The sequence below is a fragment of the Phoca vitulina genome, unplaced genomic scaffold, assembly GCF_004348235.1.
Source record: "Phoca vitulina isolate PV1807 unplaced genomic scaffold, GSC_HSeal_1.0 scaffold1, whole genome shotgun sequence".
Classification (NCBI taxonomy): domain Eukaryota; kingdom Metazoa; phylum Chordata; class Mammalia; order Carnivora; family Phocidae; genus Phoca; species Phoca vitulina.
In genome coordinates, this window is record NW_022589704.1 from 38012656 (window position 1) to 38032690 (window position 20035).

Genomic DNA, 20035 nt, shown 5'->3' on the forward strand with positions numbered 1-20035 from the left:
GGGAAGCCTGCTTCTTCCTCTCCCACTCCCCCTGCTTGTGTTCCCTCTTTCACTGTCTTTCTCTGTCAAAATAAATAAATAAAATCTTAAAAAAAAAAAAGAAGAACTTCGTGTACATAAGGTGTTCCATAGCAGTGTTTAAAACCAAATTCAAACTTTAAAGTAAATTTTAAAGATCTTATTGGCTTTATTCAATGAACCATGAATTGGGCATCATCTAACAAATAGGAGCTCCAAAGAGCTGTACACAATGAAAGACTTTTGTAGCTAGAAGGTGGGACAAGGAAGTTACTAGCAGAGAGTGGATTGTTTGTGGCAAGGTCACCTCCCTTTAGGGGACAGCAGAGGTCTATCATGCAGTGAGGTCACCTCACTAGTGCTGCTCAGGTAATTACAGGTTGACAGGCTTAAGATTTCACTCCTGAGAGAGGTTGAAACTGTAACTAAGTTAAGTATTAAGTCTTGGTTTTGTGATGTGGGTTTAGCACAAGTGATTCCATTTTGGGTCTGTTGTCTTTTTATCAACAGCATAAAAGCTATCCTTCCACCCCATGCTCCCTGTTCTCTATTCTCCCCAATGTGAATCTACAGCTTCACAATTGTTATCCCATATTCCGGGGAGCTAATAATGAAACAAGTTGGTCTAAGCCATCTGGGTCTTAGGAGAGAGTTCTTATGAGGTGAGCATCTTTCCTGCCCTTGATTCCCTTCTTTTCCCCCTAGGAAGTTAGGACCAGACCCTTGACTTCCTCTTAGATGTAGTTCCCTGACTGCCTGGAGAAATTCAGGGGAGAATTTCCCTATAAATGATGTCTTTTGAGAACCTTAATCCAACCCACCCTGCTAGCCTCCATATTTTATACCCAGGTAGAGTGCTGAGGATTCTTCATCATGAGAAAGGGGAGGGCTTCTAGCTGTGAGGTATTTTTCTCTCACCTGGAAGTCTTGGGGTCGTGGCTTTCATTCTGCCATCCTACTGTTGCTTATCCTCATCTGGATTATAACAAAGAGGTACTAATGGCTAAGTGACAGGCTCCTTGTAACTTGTCTTTAAACTTAGCTTTATGTCAAGAAGCATTCCCCATACCTCAATGCTCTTGCCCATTTCCAGTGCACTTTCAATTTCATCCAATTTAATTCAGAAATGTGTTTTGAGCACAGATTACTAGCGTTCACAAAGATGCATCAGGTAGTACTGTTCTCGGGATGTTGACAGATAGTGTCTCTAGAATAGGACAGTGGAGAAATAGTAATAATAGAAATATTAATACAAAGTAAAGTACAGACCACAGGAGTGTTCAGGAGGTAAAGAATAGTTCCATTTAGGGGAGGCTATATACCATATTAATTCCATGCATGGGATTTGGGGTCAGACCAGGGTTCACATCCTGGCTCTGCTCCTTATTAGATACAGGACTTTGGCTTTAAAAATAGCAACATCTGGGGGCACCTGGGTGGCTCAGTCCTTAAGCGTGTGCCTTGGCTCAGGTCATGATCCCAGGGTCCTGGGATCGAGCCCCGCATTGGGCTCCCTGCTCTGCGGGAAGCCTGCTTCTCCCTCTCCCACTCCCCCTGCCTGTGTTCCCTCTCTCGCTGTGTCTCTGTCAAAAAAAAAAAAAAAAAAAAAAAGAATAGCAACATCTGTTTTTAAGGATTATTTTGGGCAATGTATGTAATACGCATAAGCCAGTACGCGTCCTATAGTAAATGAGCAAGAGTGTATGGTAATCACATCAAGCATTTGATTCTTTCTAAAAGTTTGTTAAGAAAAGAAGAAAACTTGGGTAGGCCTGATAGGTGGAACAAGAAGTCCTGATAAACTTATTTACAGACTGAGAAGGAGCCCTGAGGAAAGGGAGAGCTTGAGGATTCATGGAAGATGGGAAAACTGATGGTGACATTGGTGGAGGAGATGAGATTTAAAGCACAAATTGGGAGAGGACTTTCGCCTTCTGTGGCAGGGGAACAACGTACAGCGAAACATGTACGAGGCAGTGCAGATGGTTACATTAAGAAAATAATCACTACAGCAAAGTTCAAATTAATTTAAAGAACAAACATTCAGAAAAGGAAATGAATTGGGAGTAAGAATCCTAATGAAGTATTGAGGGAAGCGATCTAGATTAAGGAAAATTTCTTTAAAGCACTTTTTTTTCTTTTCTTTCTTTTTTTTTTTAACTCCCCGATCATCTTAAATAGGAGGCGTAAACCGGCATAGCAGGCGAGGCCCGGAGCACCGGACTCCGCCCAGAAGATCCCGCTCCCGCCGCCTGGAAGGAAGCCGGACCGGATGCTCCCGCGGAACCCGAGCGCAGCGGCTGCAGCGCCGGCCGGGCCCGTTTCCCAGGAGAACGCCGGGTCGCTTCTCGCGGCGCCCCGGAGCAGGATAAAATCTTGCTTTTCCGGTTCTCTGTCCTGGCGCGTGGTGCTGTGTCTCCGCACCCCGCAGACATGTCGGGTTTCAGCCCGGAGCTCATCGACTACCTGGAAGGGAAGATCTCCTTTGAGGAGTTCGAAAGGCGGAGAGAAGAGAGAAAAACTCGCGAGAAGAAAGTGAGGCGATGCTAGGCCAGGATTCTCCTCACTGTCTCGTCGCCCTAATACACCTAGATGTGCGGGACCTATATGGCCCCATTCGCTGTGATGGGGCGGGCCGGAACTCCCGGCAGATTCTTCCCCTTCTTCCCCAAACCCCGGTTCTCACCTCTCATCCTTGTGTTAAGCTCCTCTTTAAAAATTCCCCCCGCCAAAAAGCTTGTTTCTGTGGTAACCTCTGTCTCTCTCTCCCCTTCTCTCCCCACCGCCGTCCTCCCTCACCCCGTCAGTTTCTGATTCTGGTCCTAGCTTTGCCACTGAGTTTCTTTTGTGTTCGGGTGAGCAACTCACTCTCTTCTTTAGGCGGCAGTTTATTTCTCAACCGAGGGCCCGTTTCTGAGGCGTCTCCCAGTGGTATTGATGTAATCTTCTACAAAAAAGCGAATTTTCTTGTCTGATAACAAAATCTTCACTCACATAATTTTTCATACTTTAGAATATCTGAACTTTCCTTATCTTCTCACTTACATGAAGTCCGAGGGAAAATAAAAATAATCTCACCCTTTGAAATTAACTGTGGGTTCTCTCCTAATTCATGCAGCTAATAATGATCCATCTCTTTTCACTTAAAAAGCTAGGATACAATGTGTAGATTCATGAAATCATCAAGGTATTTTAAATTATTTTTTATAAGTGACTGATGCAGACAGACGTGGGGGATGAGATCTAAGTACTCTGAAATGCTTTGACTGTTCAAGTTTGGATTCCAGATACTGTATGTGTTTGCAGAGCTCAAGTTTTATAGAAAGAAAATGAGGGAAATGCCCTATTCCCAACTGGAGAGAACTAAATCTGCATTATTTTTTGGAATCATTAATTTTCAATCACAGAGTCTTCAGGAAAAAGGAAAGTTATCAGCTGAAGAAAATCCAAATGACTCTGAAGTTCCATCATCATCAGGAATTGACTCCACCAAATCGCGAGACAAAGATGTCAATGAAGGTATGTTAAAATCATTTGCCACCTGCATTAAATATTAAGAGTACCTAATAATTTAATGAAAACATTGTTTTTTCATTGCAGTGGTATTCTGTTGTTGATTACCTGGTTTATCAGCATAGTGCATGGTGTATAACAGGTGCTCAATAAATATTTGTGGAGTTACTGAATATGGTGATGGGTAGTTTTGTGGGTTATTTTTGTGGAAAAGTGTTTATTTTTATTTTTTAAAAGATTTATTTATTTTAGAGCAAGCATGTGCATGCGCCACTCGGGGGTAGGGGCCGAGGGAGAGAGAGAATCCTTAGGCAGATTCCCCACTGAGCGCAGAGGCCCACGCCACCCATCCCAGGACCCTGAAATCATGACCTGAGCCAAAATCAAGAGTCAGTTGCTTGACCGGCTGAGCTGCACAGGTGCCCTTTGGAAAAGTGTTTCAGATGCGAGCCTTTTTGGGGTCATTGTTTTTTAAATTGGCTCTTTCAGTTACTAATTACTTCCAGACTGTACTCCCCCAAATTGTAATGGTTTGTACTTCTATACAAAGTGACTTCCAAACCACTGCTTTAGTTATAGGAGATAAGATAGAAATGCCAGAGTGGAAGTCCTGTTGGCTGCCCAGATGGGTCCTCACACACAGTAGGTATCTTGGTATGCTGCCTCATTCTAGGATCCAGTCCTCAGCTCGGCATGTCCAGATACTAGATTTGGTTAGTCCCAAACTCATTAAAGCCATCAGAGTCTAATTGATGAACTAGTATGCAAATTCATTAATTTCCAGGGATTCATATACCTTTCTAGTGATCAGAATACTGATAATAGTTCCTAGTATTCATCTGCCCATGACAAGTTACGTGGGATACTGAACCATCAATTAGAATGTAGCTTTGTGTATAGTGTCTGATTGAGAACTAAATTGAACTTTCTTGTTCTAGGGAGTAGAAGTAGAAGCTTTTTTTTTTCCCCCTGTATACAGCTCTCTTTACACAGAGAATGCATACTAATAGGATAGACAGAAAACAAGCTTTATTCCTGCCTTCTTCGATCAAGTGGAGAAGAAGGGGCAAAAAGGAGAGCAAATTGGGGTTACTACGGTTTCTTACCTTGTCAGGCAGGTGGGGTGGAAAAGAGGACTGAAGTTGTTCTAATAACTTGTGGGTCTTATCTGCTTAGGGGAGGAATAGCTCTTCCATCATCAGGTCTTTGAGGGGTAACTGTAGTAGAAGCACCGTTGGGTGCCTCCCAGTCTTGGTTGACTAAAGCTGCCCCTGAGAAGTGGCCATCAGGCCCTCCCTAGAAAAGGGGATTAACTGAGTCGATTCTTGCTCATCAGGACCAGTAGGCATCATGTATTAGATTGCCTCAGCTCAAATAATCCCATCAGTCCTTTTAAGATATAAAACTTCCCATTTCCCAGGAAGGAATCATCCCAGAGCTCTATCAGGACCCTTGGTGAGTGTGCACATATATTCAGAACAACAGAAGGGTCAGTTTTGAACAAGTTTGACAAAGTCTGCTAATTGGAATATATGGCCACTGGAATTGTCTTTTTTCTCCTATGCATTACTGAATATCACTGTTAAATTCTTGCTCTTGAGTACCTTTCCTACACATCATGCAAATAGGGCCTTCTTTTAATTTCACTTTCAGTTCATTATTGCTGATAGAAAAACTACAGTTAATTTTTGTATATTGACCTTGAATCCAGGAACCTGGCTTAATTCATGTATTCTGGCAGTTTGTACATTCTTTTGGATCTTCTATATACATAATCACATCATTTGTGAATAATGACAGTTTTATTTCTTCCTTTCCATCTCTATGCCTTTTCTCTTCTCTTTTTTTTTTTTTTTTTTAAATTATTTATTTATTTGACAGAGAGAGACACAGCGAGAGAGGGAACACAAGCAGGGGGAGTGGGAGAGGGAGAAGCAGGCTTCCCGCCGAGCAGGGAGCCCGATGCGGGGCTCGATCCCAGGACCCTGGGACCATGACCTGAGCCGAAGGCAGACGCTTAACGACTGAGCCACCCAGGCGCCCCCTTTTCTCTTCTCTTTTACATTATCCAGGACCTCCAGCAAAATGTTGAAAGGAGTGGTGATAGCATCCTTGTCTCATTCCCAGTAACTGAATAATTCACCATTAACTGTGTGGAAAATTTTTTTGTAGATACTGCTTATCAAATTAAAGCTATTCCCTTCCATTTCTGGATGACTTAGAATTTTTATTAGGAATGATAAATTCATTATTTTTTAATTTATTATTAGGAATTGGATTTTATCAAATGCTTCTCCTTATCAAGATGATCATATGATTTTTTTTCCTTTCTGTTACTGGAATAAATTTTATTGATTGGCAGTGTTATATTTTACACATTTCTTTTTATATTTATTTTGGATGTTCAGAATTCTTAAGATGATTGTTATGATTTCATGAGAATGACTATATGTTGCTCAGAATTTGTGGGTTTTTAAAAAATTGTGTCCTTCCTTAAACATATTAACTGTCTGTTTTATCCAACATCCTTAATGTGTCTTTCTTCAGGAGAAATGTCAGATGGAGTCAGTAAGTCAGTTCACAAGGTCTTTGCTTCCATGCTTGGAGAGAATGAAGATGATGAGGAGGAAGAGGAAGAAGAGGAGGAGGAGGAAGAAGAAACACCTGAGCAACCCACTGCGGGCGATGTATTTGTACTGGAGATGGTTCTCAATCGTGAAACCAAGAAAATGATGAAAGTAAATACTTATTTTAGTATTTATAAATGGAAGGTAAAAATGTGACATAGTAATTGAAAAAGGAATCTTTAAATTATACATATATTTGGAAAGAATTCAAACTGTGAGGAAGGACATATGAGACAACTGTTACTGGTTTCTTATGTTTCATCTTAGAGATTTTTAAAAAATGCAAAACCTTAATTATGCATGTGTCAGAATGTACTGTGGTTTTGCTATTAAAAGGTCCATATTATGGGGCGCCTAGGTGGCTCAGTCATTAAGCATCTGCCTTCGGCTCAGGTCATGATCCCAGGGTCCTGGGATCGAGCCCCACATCGGTCTCCCTGCTTGGCGGGAAGTCTGCTTCTCCTTCTCCCATTCTCCCTGCTTGTGTTCCCTCTCTCGCTGTCTCTCTCTCTGTCAAAAAATAAATAAAATCTTTAAAAAAAATAAATAAAAGGTCCATATTATAACTTGATATATTTTTTTAAAGATTTATTTATTAGTGAGAGAGAGAATGCACACATGAGTGAGAGCAGGGGTGGGGGGGTGGGGGGGTGGGGAGGGAGAGGATCTCAAGCGGACTCCCTGCTGAGCACGGAGCCCCACACGGGGCTCCATCTCATGACCAACCCTGAGATCATGACCTGAGCCGAAAGCAAGAGTTAGACACTTAACTGACTTAAACATCCAGGCGCCCCAATGTAACTTGATATTTTTTTAATCAAGTTTATTCTGAGTAGATAAATTTGAAGGAAGGAGAAGCTTCAGTAGGTTATATTATAAGAAGTTTCCTGGCACATAAGTCCCATTTTGCAGCATCAGGTTCTACATTTGTTATTATTCTAATTAGTAATTAGCGATTCCTGACCATATTGGTTTTTGCTTTCTTCATATATTTTACTGTGCTTTGAACTTTCTACTGTAGGAAGTTTGTTTTTGTTTTTTAGTTTTCTGAGGTATTTCTTTTTGGAGAATATTTTAGAATAATTTCTTTCCTGAGATTAATTTTAGACTTTTTCCTGAAATACAGACTTGAATGTTAATGAGTCAGTATTGAAGTTATTTAGTCCTTAGTTCTCAATTTAGAATATTAAGAAGTTTTAGGGCGCCTGGGTGGCTCAGTTGGTTAGGCGACTGCCTTCGGCTCAGGTCATGATCCTGGAGTCCCTGGATCGAGTCCCGCATCGGGCTCCCTGCTCGGCAGGGAGTCTGCTTCTCCCTCTGACCCTCCCCCCTCTCATGTGCTTGCTCTCTCTCATTCTCTCTCTCTCAAATAAATAAATAAAAAATCTTTAAAAAAAAAAAAAAATAGAATATTAAGAAGTTTTAAAAAGAAATTTCATTTTCATTATCTTCTGCATTTATTAATTTGGTTGGAATTGAAATCTAAAATATTACTATATTTTAGCTAAATTTTTTTTTTTTTTTCTATACAGGAGAAAAGGCCTCGAAGTAAACTTCCCAGAGCTCTGAGGGGTCTCATGGGTGAAGCCAACATTCGCTTTGCTCGAGGAGAACGTGAAGAGGCGATATTGATGTGCATGGAAATCATAAGACAAGGTCGTTTTTGTGGGGATTATTGATAATAGCATTTTAATAGTGTGACTTTTAAAACAAATGGAGGAGCACTTCACTGTATTATTTGGAAAATATGTTCAGAAGCTTGAGGTGATGTGGCATATCACTCACATTGAGTAGAAGTCCTTACCAAGAAAATGAAAATCCGAGTATGGCTCAATGAAATATTAATATCTATTGAACTCTGCCAGGCTTCTTTTTTGTTTTTGTTTGTTTTTTAATGTTTTATTTTGGAGTTTTAGACTTTTGTAGCATTAGTCTTTTTTAAATATGGCAAGCACATGTTAAAACCATTTAAAAAGTGTTCTTTTTTTTTCTTTCACTTTCCAGATTAGGCAGAGCTAGATTATTTTAATCTACTTTTTGATAAAAGACACAATTTATACTTATTATCCTTCTTTAAACTGCACATCTGGGGCATATTGAAGGATATCTTCAGAAGTGACTTTCTGACTAATCACTTAGTATTTATTATTTTGGTTTCCTGATGTGTTGCCAAATAATGCCCTGCATAGTGGCTTAGGTAGTTATAATACAGTGAACTCTTAATTTATCTTCTCAGTATTTTGGCATTTCCTTTTATCTAGATGAGCGTCCTGTTAGAAGTCTTTTTTCCTTTGTTAATTTTACTGTTTTCATCATGATAAATGTACTCTTTAATCGCCGCCCCCTATTTCCCCCATCCATCCACCCACCTTCCCTGTGGTAACCATCAGTTTGTTCTCTACAGTTAAGAGTCTATTCTTGGTTTGTCTCTCTCTTTTTTTTCTTTGCTCATTTGTTTTGTTTCTTAAATTCCACATATGAATGAAATCATAATGGTATTTGTCTTTCTCTGACTTATTTCGCTTAGCATTATACTCTCTTGCTCTATCCATGTTGTTGCAAATGGCAAGATTTCATTCTTTTTTATGGCTAAATAATGTTCCCTTATATATTTATCTTACATCTTCTTTGTCCATCTAGCAATGGACACTTGGGTTGCTTCCATAGTTTGGGTATTATAAATAATGCTGCTATAAACATCAGGATGTTTTTGTATTTTTTGGGTAAATACCCAGTAGTACAATTACTGGGCCGTAGGGTAGTTCCATTTTTAATTTTTTAAAATTAAACTTGCTTCCCTATACTGTCTTCCCCAGTGGCTTCACCAGTTTGCATACCCACCAACAGTACATGAGGGTTCCTTTTTCTCCACATCCTTGCCAACACTTGTTTCTTTGTTTCCGATTTTAGCCATTCTGACAGGTGTGAGGTGTTACCTCACTGTAGCTTTGCTTTCCATTTCCCTGATGATGAGTGATGTTGAGCATATTTTTATGTGTCTGTGGCCATCTGGATGTGTTCTTTGGAGAAATGTCTATTCGTGTCTTCTGCCCATTTTTAAATTGGATTATTTGTTTTTTTGGGTATTGAGTTGTATCAGTTCTTTATATGTTTTGGATCCTAACCCTTTATCAGATAGGTCATTTGCAAATATCTTCTCCCATTCACTAGGTTGTCTTTTATTTAGTTCTGTTGATTGTTTCCTTTGCTGTGCAGAAACTTTATTTTGATGTAGTTCCAATAATTTGTTTTTGCTTTTATTTTCCTTGCCTCAGGAGACATAAAGAAAAATGTTATAGCCAATGTCAGAGACATTTTTTTTTTTTTAAAGATTTTATTTATTTATTCATGAGAGACAGAGAGAGAGAGAGAAGCAGGCTCCCAAGGAGCAGGGAGCCCGATGTGGGACTCGATCCCAGGACCCTGGGATCATGACCTGAGCCGAAGGCAGACGCTTAACCATCTGAGCCACCCAGGCGCCCCAGAGACATTTTTTTAAAAGATTTTATTTATTTGAGAGAGAGAGTGAGTGCATGAGCAGGGGGGAGGGACAGACTCCCCTCTGAGCAGGGAGCCCAGTGCAGGACTCGATCCCAGGACCCTGGGATCATGACCTGAGCCGAAGGCAGATGCTTGTCCAACTGAGCCACCCAGGCGCCCAGGTAGCATAGACATTTTAATAATATTTGTTCTTCTAATCCGTGAGCATGGAATGTCTTTTCATTTCTTTGCAGTGTCTTGAATTTCTTTCATCAGTGTTTCGTAGTTTTCACAGTACAGGTCTTTCACCTCTTTGGTTAAGTTTATTCCTAAATATTTTATTGTTTTTGGTGTAATTGTAAATGTGATTCTTTTGTTTTCTTTCTTTTTTTTTTTAAGTAAGCTCTACACCCAGCATCAGGCTTAAACTCATGACTCTGAGATCTGGAGCTGCATGCTTTACTGACTAAGCCAGCCATGTGCCCCTTGGATGGTTTTCTTAAAACACTTTCTGCTGCTTCATTAGTAGTGTATAGGAATGTGATGGATTGCTGTACATCGATTTTGTATCCTGTGGGTTTACTGAACTCGTTTATCAATTCTAGTAATTTTTTGGTGGAGTCTTTAGGGTTTTCTATATATAGTATCATGTCATTTGCAGATAATGAGAGTTTTACTCCTTCCTTACCAATTTGGATGCGTTTTATTTCACTATGTCATCTACTTGCTATTGCTAGGACTTCCAGTACTGTGTTGAATAAAAGTGATGAGAGTGTCTTGCTTCGACCTTAAGGGAAAGCTCTGTTTTTCACCATTGAGTGTGGTGTTGGCTGTGGGTTTTTCATATAAGGCCTTTATTATGTTGAGGTATGTGCTCTCTAGACCTCCTTTGCAGAGGGTTTTTTTTTTTTAATCAGGAGTTGATGTTGTACTTTGTCTGCATTTATTGAAATGATCATGTAGTTTTCATCCTTTATCTTGTTGATGTATCTTATCATGTTGATTGTTTTGCAAATAAAGAACCACCCTTACATCCTGGAAATAATCCCACTTGATCCTGGTGTATGATTTTTTAATGTATTGTTGGATTTGGTTTGCTAATACGTTGTTGAGGATTTTTGCATCTGTTTTCATGAGAGATATAGACCTGTGGTTCTCTCTTTTTTTTTTGTGGTGTCTTTATCTGGTTTTGGTATCAAGGTAATACCTCATAGAGTGAATTTGGAAGTTTTCCTTTCTCTTGTATGTTTAGGAATGATTTGAGAAGAATAGGTATTAACTCTTCTTTAAATGGTAGAATTTGCCTGTGAAGCTGTCTATTCCTGGACTTTTGTTTTTTTGGAGTTTTTGATTACTGCTTCAATCTCATTGCTGCTAATTGGTCTGTTCAAATTTTCTGTTTCTTCCTGCTTCAGTTTTGATAGGTTATATTTCTAGGAATTTATCCATTTCTTCTAAGTTGTCCAATTTGATGGCGTACAGGTTCTCATAATATTCTGTTACAATTGTTTGTATTTCTGTGGTGTTTGTTGTTATTTCTCCTCTTTCATTTATGATTTTATTTGTGCCCTTTTTTGATGAGTCTTGCTAAAGGTTCATCAATTTTTTTTATTAAGATTTTATTTATTTATTTGACAGAGAGAGACAGAGCGAGAGAGGGAACACAAGCAGGGGGAGTGGGAGAGGGAGAAGCAGGCTTCCCGCGGAGCAGGGAGCCTGATGCGGGACTCAATCCCAGCACCCTGGGATCATGACCTCAGCTGAAGGCAGACGCTTAACGACTAAGCCACTGAGGCGCCCCAATTTTGTTGATCTTTCCAAAGAACTAGCTTCTGTTCTGAACTATTGATCTGTTCTATTGTTTTTTTAGTTTCTATATCATTTATTTCTGCTCTAATCTTTTTTTTTTTTTTTTTTTAAGATTTTATTGTTAGATAATCTCTGCACCCACTGTGGGGCTTGAACTCACAGCCCTGAGATCAATAATCACATGCTCTACCCACTGAGCCAGCCAGGCGCCCCTCTGCTCTAATCATTATTCCTTTCCTTTTGCTGGGTGTGGGTTTTATTTGTTCTTTTTCTAGCTCTTTTAGGTATAAGGTTAGGTTGTTTATTTGAGATTTTTCTGCTTCTTGATGTTGGCCTGTATAGCTTATAAACTTCCCTCTTAGAACCACTTTTGCTGCATCCCAAAGATTTTGGACCACTGTATTTTATTTTGTTTCCATATAGTTTTTGATTTCTTCTTTGATTTCTTGATTGATCCATTCATTGTTTAGTAGCATGTTATTTAACCTCCATGTATTTATGCTCTTTCCAGATTTTTTCTTATGATTGATTTCTAGTTTCATAGCATTGTGGTCAGAAAAGCTGCGTGGTATGACTGATTTTTTTGAATTTGTTGATACTTGTTTTGTGGCCTAATATCTGATCTGTTCTGGAGAATGTTCCGTGTGCACTCCAAAAGAATGTGTATTCTATTTTAGTATATGGTGTCATATTTCATATCCTCTTATTTTATTAATCCCTTGACTAATTTCTCCCTAATTTTTAAAAAATTTATTTTTATTAATAAACCGTGTATTGTTTCAGGGGTACAGGTCTGTGATTCATCAGTCTTGCACAATTCACAGCACTCACCATAGCACATACCCTCCCCAATGTCTACCACCCAGCCACCCCATCCCTCCTACCCCCACCACTCCAGCAACCCTCAGTTTGTTTCCTGAGATTAAGAGTCTCTTATGGTTTGTCTCCCTCTCTGGTCTTATCTTGTTTCATTTTTCCCTCTCTTCCCCTATAATCCTCTGCCTTGTTTCTCAAATTCCACATATCAGTGAGATCATATGATACTTGTCTTTCTCTGATCGACTTTTTCACTTAGCATAATACTCTCTAGTTCTATCCATGTCATTGCAAATGGCAAGATTTCATTTTTTGATGGCTGCATAATATTCCGTTGTATATATATACAGCACATCTTCTTCATCCATTCATCTGTCACCTCGGATATCTGGGCCCTTTCCATAGTTTGGCTATTGTGGACATTGCTGCTATAAACATCGGGGTGCACGTACCCCTTCGGATTCCTACATTTGTATCTTTGGGGTAAATACCCAGTAGTGCAATTGCTGGGTCGTAGGGTAGCTCTATTTTCAACTTTTTGAGGAACCTCCATACTGTTCCTCAAAGGAACAGAGGAACAGAGTGGCTGCACCAGCTTGCATTCCCACCAACAGTGTAGGAGGGCTCCCCTTTCTCCGCATCCCCGCCAACATCTGTCGTTTCCTGACTTGTTAATTTTAGCCATTCTGACTGGTGGGAGGTGGAATCTCATTGTGGTTTTGATTTGTATTTCCCTGATGCCAAGTGATGTTGAGCACTTTTTCATGTGTCTGTTGGCCATTTGGATGTCTTCTTTGCAGAAATGTCTGTTCATGTCTTCTGCCCATTTCTTGATTGGATTCTTTGTTCTTTGGGTGTTGAGTTTGATAAGTTCTTTATAGATTTTGGATGCTAGCCCTTTATCTGATATGTCATTTGCAAATATCTTCTCCCATTCTTTCGGTTGTCTTTTGGTTTAGTTGGCTGTTTCCTTTGCTGTGCAAAAGCTTTTTATCTTGATGAAGTCCCAATACTTCATTTTTTGCCCTTGCTTCCCTTGCCTTTGGCGATATGTCTAGGAAGAAGTTCCTGCAGCTGAGGTCGAAGAGGTTGCTGCCTGTGTTCTCCTCTAGGATTTTGATGGACTCCTATCTCACATTTAGGTCTTTTCATCCATTTTTGAGTCTATTTTTGTGTGCGGTGTAAGGAAATGGTCTAGTTTCATTCTTCTGCATGTGGCTGTCCAATTTTCCCAATACCATTTGTTGAAGAGACTGTCTTTTTTCCATTGGACATTCTTTCCTGCTTTGTCAAAGATTAGTTGACCATAGAGTTGAGGGTCCATTTCTGGGCTCTCTATTCTGTTCCATTGATCTATGTGTCTGTGTTTGTGCCAGTACCATACTGTCTTGATGATTACAGCTTTGTAGAGCTTGAAGTCCGGAATTGTGATGGTTTTCTTTTTCAACATTCCTCTGGCTATTCGGGGTCTTTTCTGGTTCCATACCAATTTTAAGATTATTTGTTCCATTTCTGTGAAAAAAGTTGATGGTATTTTGATAGGGATTGCATTACATGTGTAGATTGCTCTAGGTAGCATTGACATCTTCACAATATTTGTTTTTCCAATCCATGAGCATGGAACATTTTTCCATTTCTTTGTGACTTCCTCAATTTCTTTCATGAGTATTTTATAGTTTTCTGAGTACAGATTCTTTGCCTCTTTGGTTAGATTTATTCCTAGGTATCTTACGGTTTTTGGGTGCAATTGTAAATGGGATCGACTCCTAAATTTCTCTTCTGTCTTGTTGGTGTATAGGAATGCAACTGATTTTTGTGCATTGATTTTTTATATCCTGCCACTTTACTGAATTCCTGTATGAGTTCTAGCATTTTTCGGGTGGAGTCTTTGGGTTTTCCACATAAAGTATCATATCATCTGCAAAGAGTGAGAGTTTGACTTCTTTGCTGATTTGGATGCTTTTTATTTCTTTTTGTTGTCTGATTGCTGAGGCTAGGATGTCTAGTACTGTGTTGAATAGCAGTGCTGATAGTGGACATCCCTGCCGTGTTCCTGACCTTAGGGGGAAAGCTCTCAATTTTTCCTCATTGAGAATGATATTCGCTGTGGGTTTTTCATAGATGGCTTTTATGATATTGAGGTAAGTACCCTCTATCCCTACACTCTGAAGAGTTTTAATCAAGTAAGGATGCTGTACTTTGTCAAAAGATTTTTCTGCATCTATCAAGAGGATCATATGGTTCTTGTTCTTTTATTAATGTATTGCATCACAGTGATTTGCGGATGTTGAACCAACCTTGCACCCAGGAATAAATCCCACTTGGTCGTGGTGAATAATCCTTTTAATGTACTGTTGGATCCTATTGGCTAGTATTCTGGTGAGAATTTTTGCATCCATGTTCATCAAGGATATTGGTCTGTAATTCTCCTTTTTGATGGGGTCTTCGGTTTTGTGATCAGGTAATGCTGGCCTCATAAAATGAGTTTGGAAGTTTTCCTTCCATTTCTATTTTTTGGAGCAGTTTCAGAAGAATAGGTATTAATTCTTCTTTAAATGTTTGGTAGAATTCCCCTGGGAAGCCGTCTGGCCCTGGGCTCTTGTTTGTTGGGAGATTTTTGATTACTGCTTCAATTTCTTTGCTGGTTTTGGGTCTGTTCAGGTTTTCTATTTCTTCCTGTTTCAATTTTGGTAGTTTATACGTCTCTAGGAATGCATCCATTTCTTCCAGATTGTCTAATTTGCTGGCATATAGTTGCTCATAATATGTTCTTGTAATTGTTTGTATTTCTTTGGTGTTGGTTGTGATCTCTCCTCTTTCATTCATGATTTTATTTATTTGGGTCCTTTCTCTTTTCTTTTTGATAAATCTAGCCAGGGGTTTATCAATCTTGTTAATTCTTTCAAAGAACCAGCTCCTAGTTTCGTTGATCTGTTCTACTGTTCTTTTGGTTTCTATTTCGTTGATTTCTGCTCTGATCTTTATTATAACTCTTCTCCTGCTGGATTTAGGCTTTATTTGCTCTACTTTCTCCAGCTCCTTTAGGTGTAGGGTTAGGTTGTGTATTTGAGACCTTTCTTGTTTCTTGAGAAAGGCTTGTATTGCTATATACTTTCCTCTTAGGACTGCCTTTGCTGCATCCCAAAGATTTTGAACAGTTGTGTTTTCATTTTCATTTGTTTCCATGAATTTTTTAAATTTTACTTTAATTTCATTCATTCTTTAATAGGATGCTCTTTAGCCTCCATTTTTGAGTTCTTTCCAACTTTCCTTTTCTGATTGAGTTTGAGTTTCCAAGCATTGTGGTCCAAAAATATGCAGGGAATGATCCCAGTCTTTTGGTACTGGTTGAGACCTGATTTGTGACCCTGGATGTCACCTATTCTGGGAATGTTCCATGGGCACTAGAGAAGAATGTGTATTCTGTTGCTTTGTGGTGGAATGTTCTGAATATATCTGTGAAGTCCATTTGGTCCAATGTGTCATTTAAAGTCTTTATTTCCTTGTTGATCTTTTGCTTAGATGATCTGTCCATTTCAGTGAGGGGAGTGTTAAAGTCCCCTACTATTATTGTATTATTGTCGATGTGTTTCTTTTTTTTCTTTTTAATTGGCTTATATAATTGGCTGCTCCCATGTTAGGGGCATAAATATTTACAATTGTTAGATCTGCTTGTTGGATAAACCCTTTAAATATGATATAATGTCCTTCCTCATCTCTTATTATAGTCTTTGGTTTAAAATCTAATTTGTCTGATGTAAGGATTGCCACCCCAGCTTTCTTTTATGTCCATTAGCATGGTAAATGGTTTTCCACCCCCTCACTTTATTTATTTATTTATTTATTAAAGATTTTATTTATTTGACAACGAGAGACACAGCGAGAGAGGGAACACAAGCAAGGGGAGTGGGAGAGGGAGAAGCAGGCTTCCCGCAGAGCAAGGAGCCCAATGTGGGGCTCGATCCCAGTACCCTGGGATCATGACCTGAGCCAAATGCAGATGCTTAACAACTGAGCCACCCAGGTGCCCCCACCCCCTCACTTTAAATCTGGAGGTGTCTTTGGGTCTAAAATGAGTTCTTGCAGATAGCATATCGATGGGTCTTGTTTTTTAATCCAGTCTGATACCCTGTGTCTTTTTTTTTTTTTAAGATTTTATTTATGTATTTAATAGAGAGAGAGAGAGATGGACAGCGTGAGAGGGAACACAAGCAGGGGGAGTGGGAGAGCGAGAAGCAGGCTTCCCGCCGAGCAGGGAGCCCGATGCGGGGCTCCATCCCAGGACCCTGGGATCATGACCCGAGCCAAAGGCAGTCGCTTAACCAACTGAGCCACCCAGGCGCCCCAGCCTGTGTTTTGATTGGGGCATTTAGCCCATTCACATTCAGGGTAACTATTGAAAGATATGAATTTAGTGCCATTGTATTGCCTGTAAGGTGACTATTACTGTATATTGTCTCTGTTCCTTTCTGGTCTATGTTACTTTTGGGCTCTCTCTTTGCTTAGAGGACCCCTTTCAATATTTCTTTTGGACTAGTTTGGTGATAGCAAATTCTTTTAGTTTTTGTTTGTCCTGGAAGCTTTTTATCTCCTTCTATTTTCAGTGACAGTCTAGCTGGATATAGTATTCTTGGCTGCATATTTTTCTCATTTAGTGCCCTGAATATATTATGCCAGTCCTTTCTGGCCTGTCGGGTCTCTGTGGATAGGTCTACTGCCAGTCTAATGTTTCTACCATTGTAGGTTACAGACCTCTTGTCCTGAGCTGCTTTCAGGATTTTCTCTTTGTCTCTGAGATTTGTATGTTCTGCTATTAGATGTCGGGGTGTTGACCTATTTTTATTGATTTTGAGGGGGGTTCTTTTACCTCCTAGATTTTGATGCCTATTTCCTTCCCCACATTAGGGAAGTTCTCTGCTATAATTTGTTCCAATATACTTCCTGCCCCCATCTCTCTTTATTCTTCTTCTGGAATCCCAATTCTAATATTGTTTTGCTTTATGGTATCACTTATCTCTGGAATTCTCTCATGATCCCGTAGTTGTTTATCTCTCTTTTTCTCAGCTTCTTTATTCTCCATCATTCGGTCTTCTATATTACTAATTCTCTCTTCTGCCTCATTTATCCTAGCAGTTAGGGCCTCCATTTTTGATTGTACCTCATTAATAGCCTTTTTGATTTTGACTTAGTTAGATTTTATTTCTCTAGAAAGGGATTCTCTAGTGTCTTCTATGCTTTTCTCAAGCCCAGCTAGTATCTTTATAGTTGTCATTCTGAAATCTAGTTCTGACCGACATCTTACTAATGTCCATGTTGATTAGGTCCCTGGCATTCGGTACTGCCTCTTGTTCTTTTTTTTTTTTGAGGTGAGTTTTTCCATTTTGTCATTTTGTCCAGAGAAGAATAGATGAAGGAGAGAACAAAATGCTAAAAGGGTAACAACAACCCCAGAAAAGTATACACTAAACAAATCAGAAGAGACCTGAAACCGGGGGGAAAGAAAAGAAAAAAAAAAGAATGTGATCAGGCTGCTGAATAGAACAGAGCCACACACTAGATTTTGGGTGTATTTTGGTCTGTTAGAAGAAACTGCCTCCCAAAATTTTAAAGAAAGAAAAACATATACATACAAAAATAAGGGTAAATACAATGAAGGGAGGGAATATGACTGTAAAAATGAAAGTTAAAAAAGATTTTTAAAAAAGGAATTTATAAGAAGTTGGCTGAAAAAGGAAAGAAGAAAAATTTTAAAAAAAGAAGTAGAAAAAGAAGAAAATAAAGAAAATTTAAAAAAATATCTTTGAAAGACTAAAGAATCATGGGGAAAAGGCCATGAATTCTATGTGCTGTATTCCCCTAGCGCTGGAGTTTTGCAGTTCTCATTGGTCAGTAAACTTGGTCTTGGCTGGATGTTCTTGCTGATCTTCTGGGTGAGGGGCCTGTTGCAGTGATTCTCAAATGTCTTTGCCCGAGGCAGAATTGCACCACCCTTGCCAGGGGCCAGGCTAAGTAATCCACTCGGGTTTGCTCTTGGTAGCTTTTGTTCCCTAAAGGCTTTCTGCGCTGCTTTGGAGGATGAGAATGAAAATGGCGGCCTCCCAGTCTCTGGCCCCAGAGGAGCCAAGAGCTCAGGGCCCCACTCCTCAGTGCGCCCTCAGAGAAAAGCAGTCAGTCACTCCTATCTCCGTGGTCTCCGGCCTCACTCTGAGCTCACCCAGCCTGTGCCCAAGCATTTCTATCTCTGGCCCATGACCCCGTTTGGAGTCTCCAAACCCAGTAGATTCCTGAGGCGTACTCTTGTGCCGCTCCTCCTGGGGGACGAAGGGGAGTCTCCCCTGATTTGCTGCTTGTTGGGCTCCTGCTCGAAGAGTGGTTGCCCAACTGCCGGCCATCACGGTTTATGGCAGCCCCAAGCTGAGAACCTACTCCTCAGCTCACTCTTTGCGGTCAGCTTCCCTGCTACCGATACCTGGGAGGTTCTGCCACACTCAAGCACCCTTAGTCTTTCTGTGACCCTGAGCGTCCTGAGACCACACTGTCCCAGCGAGGTTTCCACCCCCCGCTTAGCCACTGGAGCAACGTCCCTCACCGGAGCAGACTTCTAAAAGTTCTGATTTTGTGCTCTGCTGCTCTATCACTTGCCGGTAGCCGCCTGACGGAGGCTCCCTCCACCCACCCCCCCGGTCTATCTTCCCATGTATGGCCTCGGATTCACTTCTCCGCATGTCCTACCTTCCAGAAAGTGGTCACTTTTCTGTTCATAGTGTTGCTGCTATTCTTTTCTTTGATCTCCTGTTGAGTTTATAGGTGTTCACAATGGTTTAATAACTATCTAGGTGAATTCCTGGGACTGGGCGAAATTTATGTCTCCTACTCCTCTGCCATCTTGCTAGCCCACTTTCCCTTGACTGATTTTTACAGAAATTTATTTTTATTGCCTTCGTGTTTTTTACTTTTCATGTTCTCACTTAAATTCTTTCCTTTCCACTCAAAAGAGTCCCCTTTAATATTTCTTGTAAGGGCTGGTTTAATGGTGATGAACTCCTTTAGTGTTTGTTTGTCTGAGAAACTCTCCTATTTTGAATGATAGCCTTGCTGGATAGAGTATTCTTGTCTGCAGACTTTTCGCTTTCAGCACTTTGAATATATCCTAACACTTTCTTATGGCCTGCAAAGTTTCTGCTGAAAAATCTGCTCATAGTCATATAGGGTTTCCATTGTATGTAACTGTCTTCTTTACTCTTGCTGCCTTTTTTTTAGATTTATTTATTTATTTTAGAGAGAGAGAGAGAGAGAGTGGGGGGGTTGGGCCAGAAGGAAAAGGAAAGAAAGCAGACTCCCTGCTGAGCATGGAACCTGATGTGGGGCTCGATCTCATGACCTGAGCCAAAATCAAAAGTCAGACGCTTAACCAGCTGAGCCACCCAGGCACCCCTTCTCTTGCTACTTTTAAAATTATTTCTTTATCACTACTTTTTGCCATTTTAATTACTATGCATCTTGGTGTGAACCTCATTGGGTTGCATTTTGGGGGGATCTTTGTGCCTCCTGGATCTGGGCATCTGTTTCCTCTCCAAGATTAGGGAAGTTTTCAGCTATTATTTCTTCATATAAATTTTCTGTCCCTTTGTCTCTCTCTTCTTCTTTTGAGATCCCTATAAATCGCATGTTATTATGCTTGATGGAGTCATTGAGTTCCCTAAGACCATTTTCAATTTGCATTATTTTCTTTCCTCTCTTTTGCTCAGCTTGGTTACTTTCTAGTACTGTGT

General features: G+C 40.0%; 1 protein-coding gene across 1 annotated transcript in view; it reads left to right on the top strand.

Annotated features, from left to right (window-relative positions):
• Nucleotides 1-2374: 2374 nt before the first annotated feature.
• Nucleotides 2375-20035, top strand: part of GTF3C3 (general transcription factor IIIC subunit 3) — a 46504-nt gene continuing 28843 nt past the window's right edge. Inside the window, exons 1-4 of the mRNA XM_032405690.1 lie at nucleotides 2375-2553; nucleotides 3426-3537; nucleotides 6079-6269; nucleotides 7691-7814. Coding sequence (XP_032261581.1) covers nucleotides 2452-2553; nucleotides 3426-3537; nucleotides 6079-6269; nucleotides 7691-7814 — 529 coding nt within the window. The 5' untranslated portion in view covers nucleotides 2375-2451. The remainder of the gene's footprint in view (nucleotides 2554-3425; nucleotides 3538-6078; nucleotides 6270-7690; nucleotides 7815-20035) is intronic.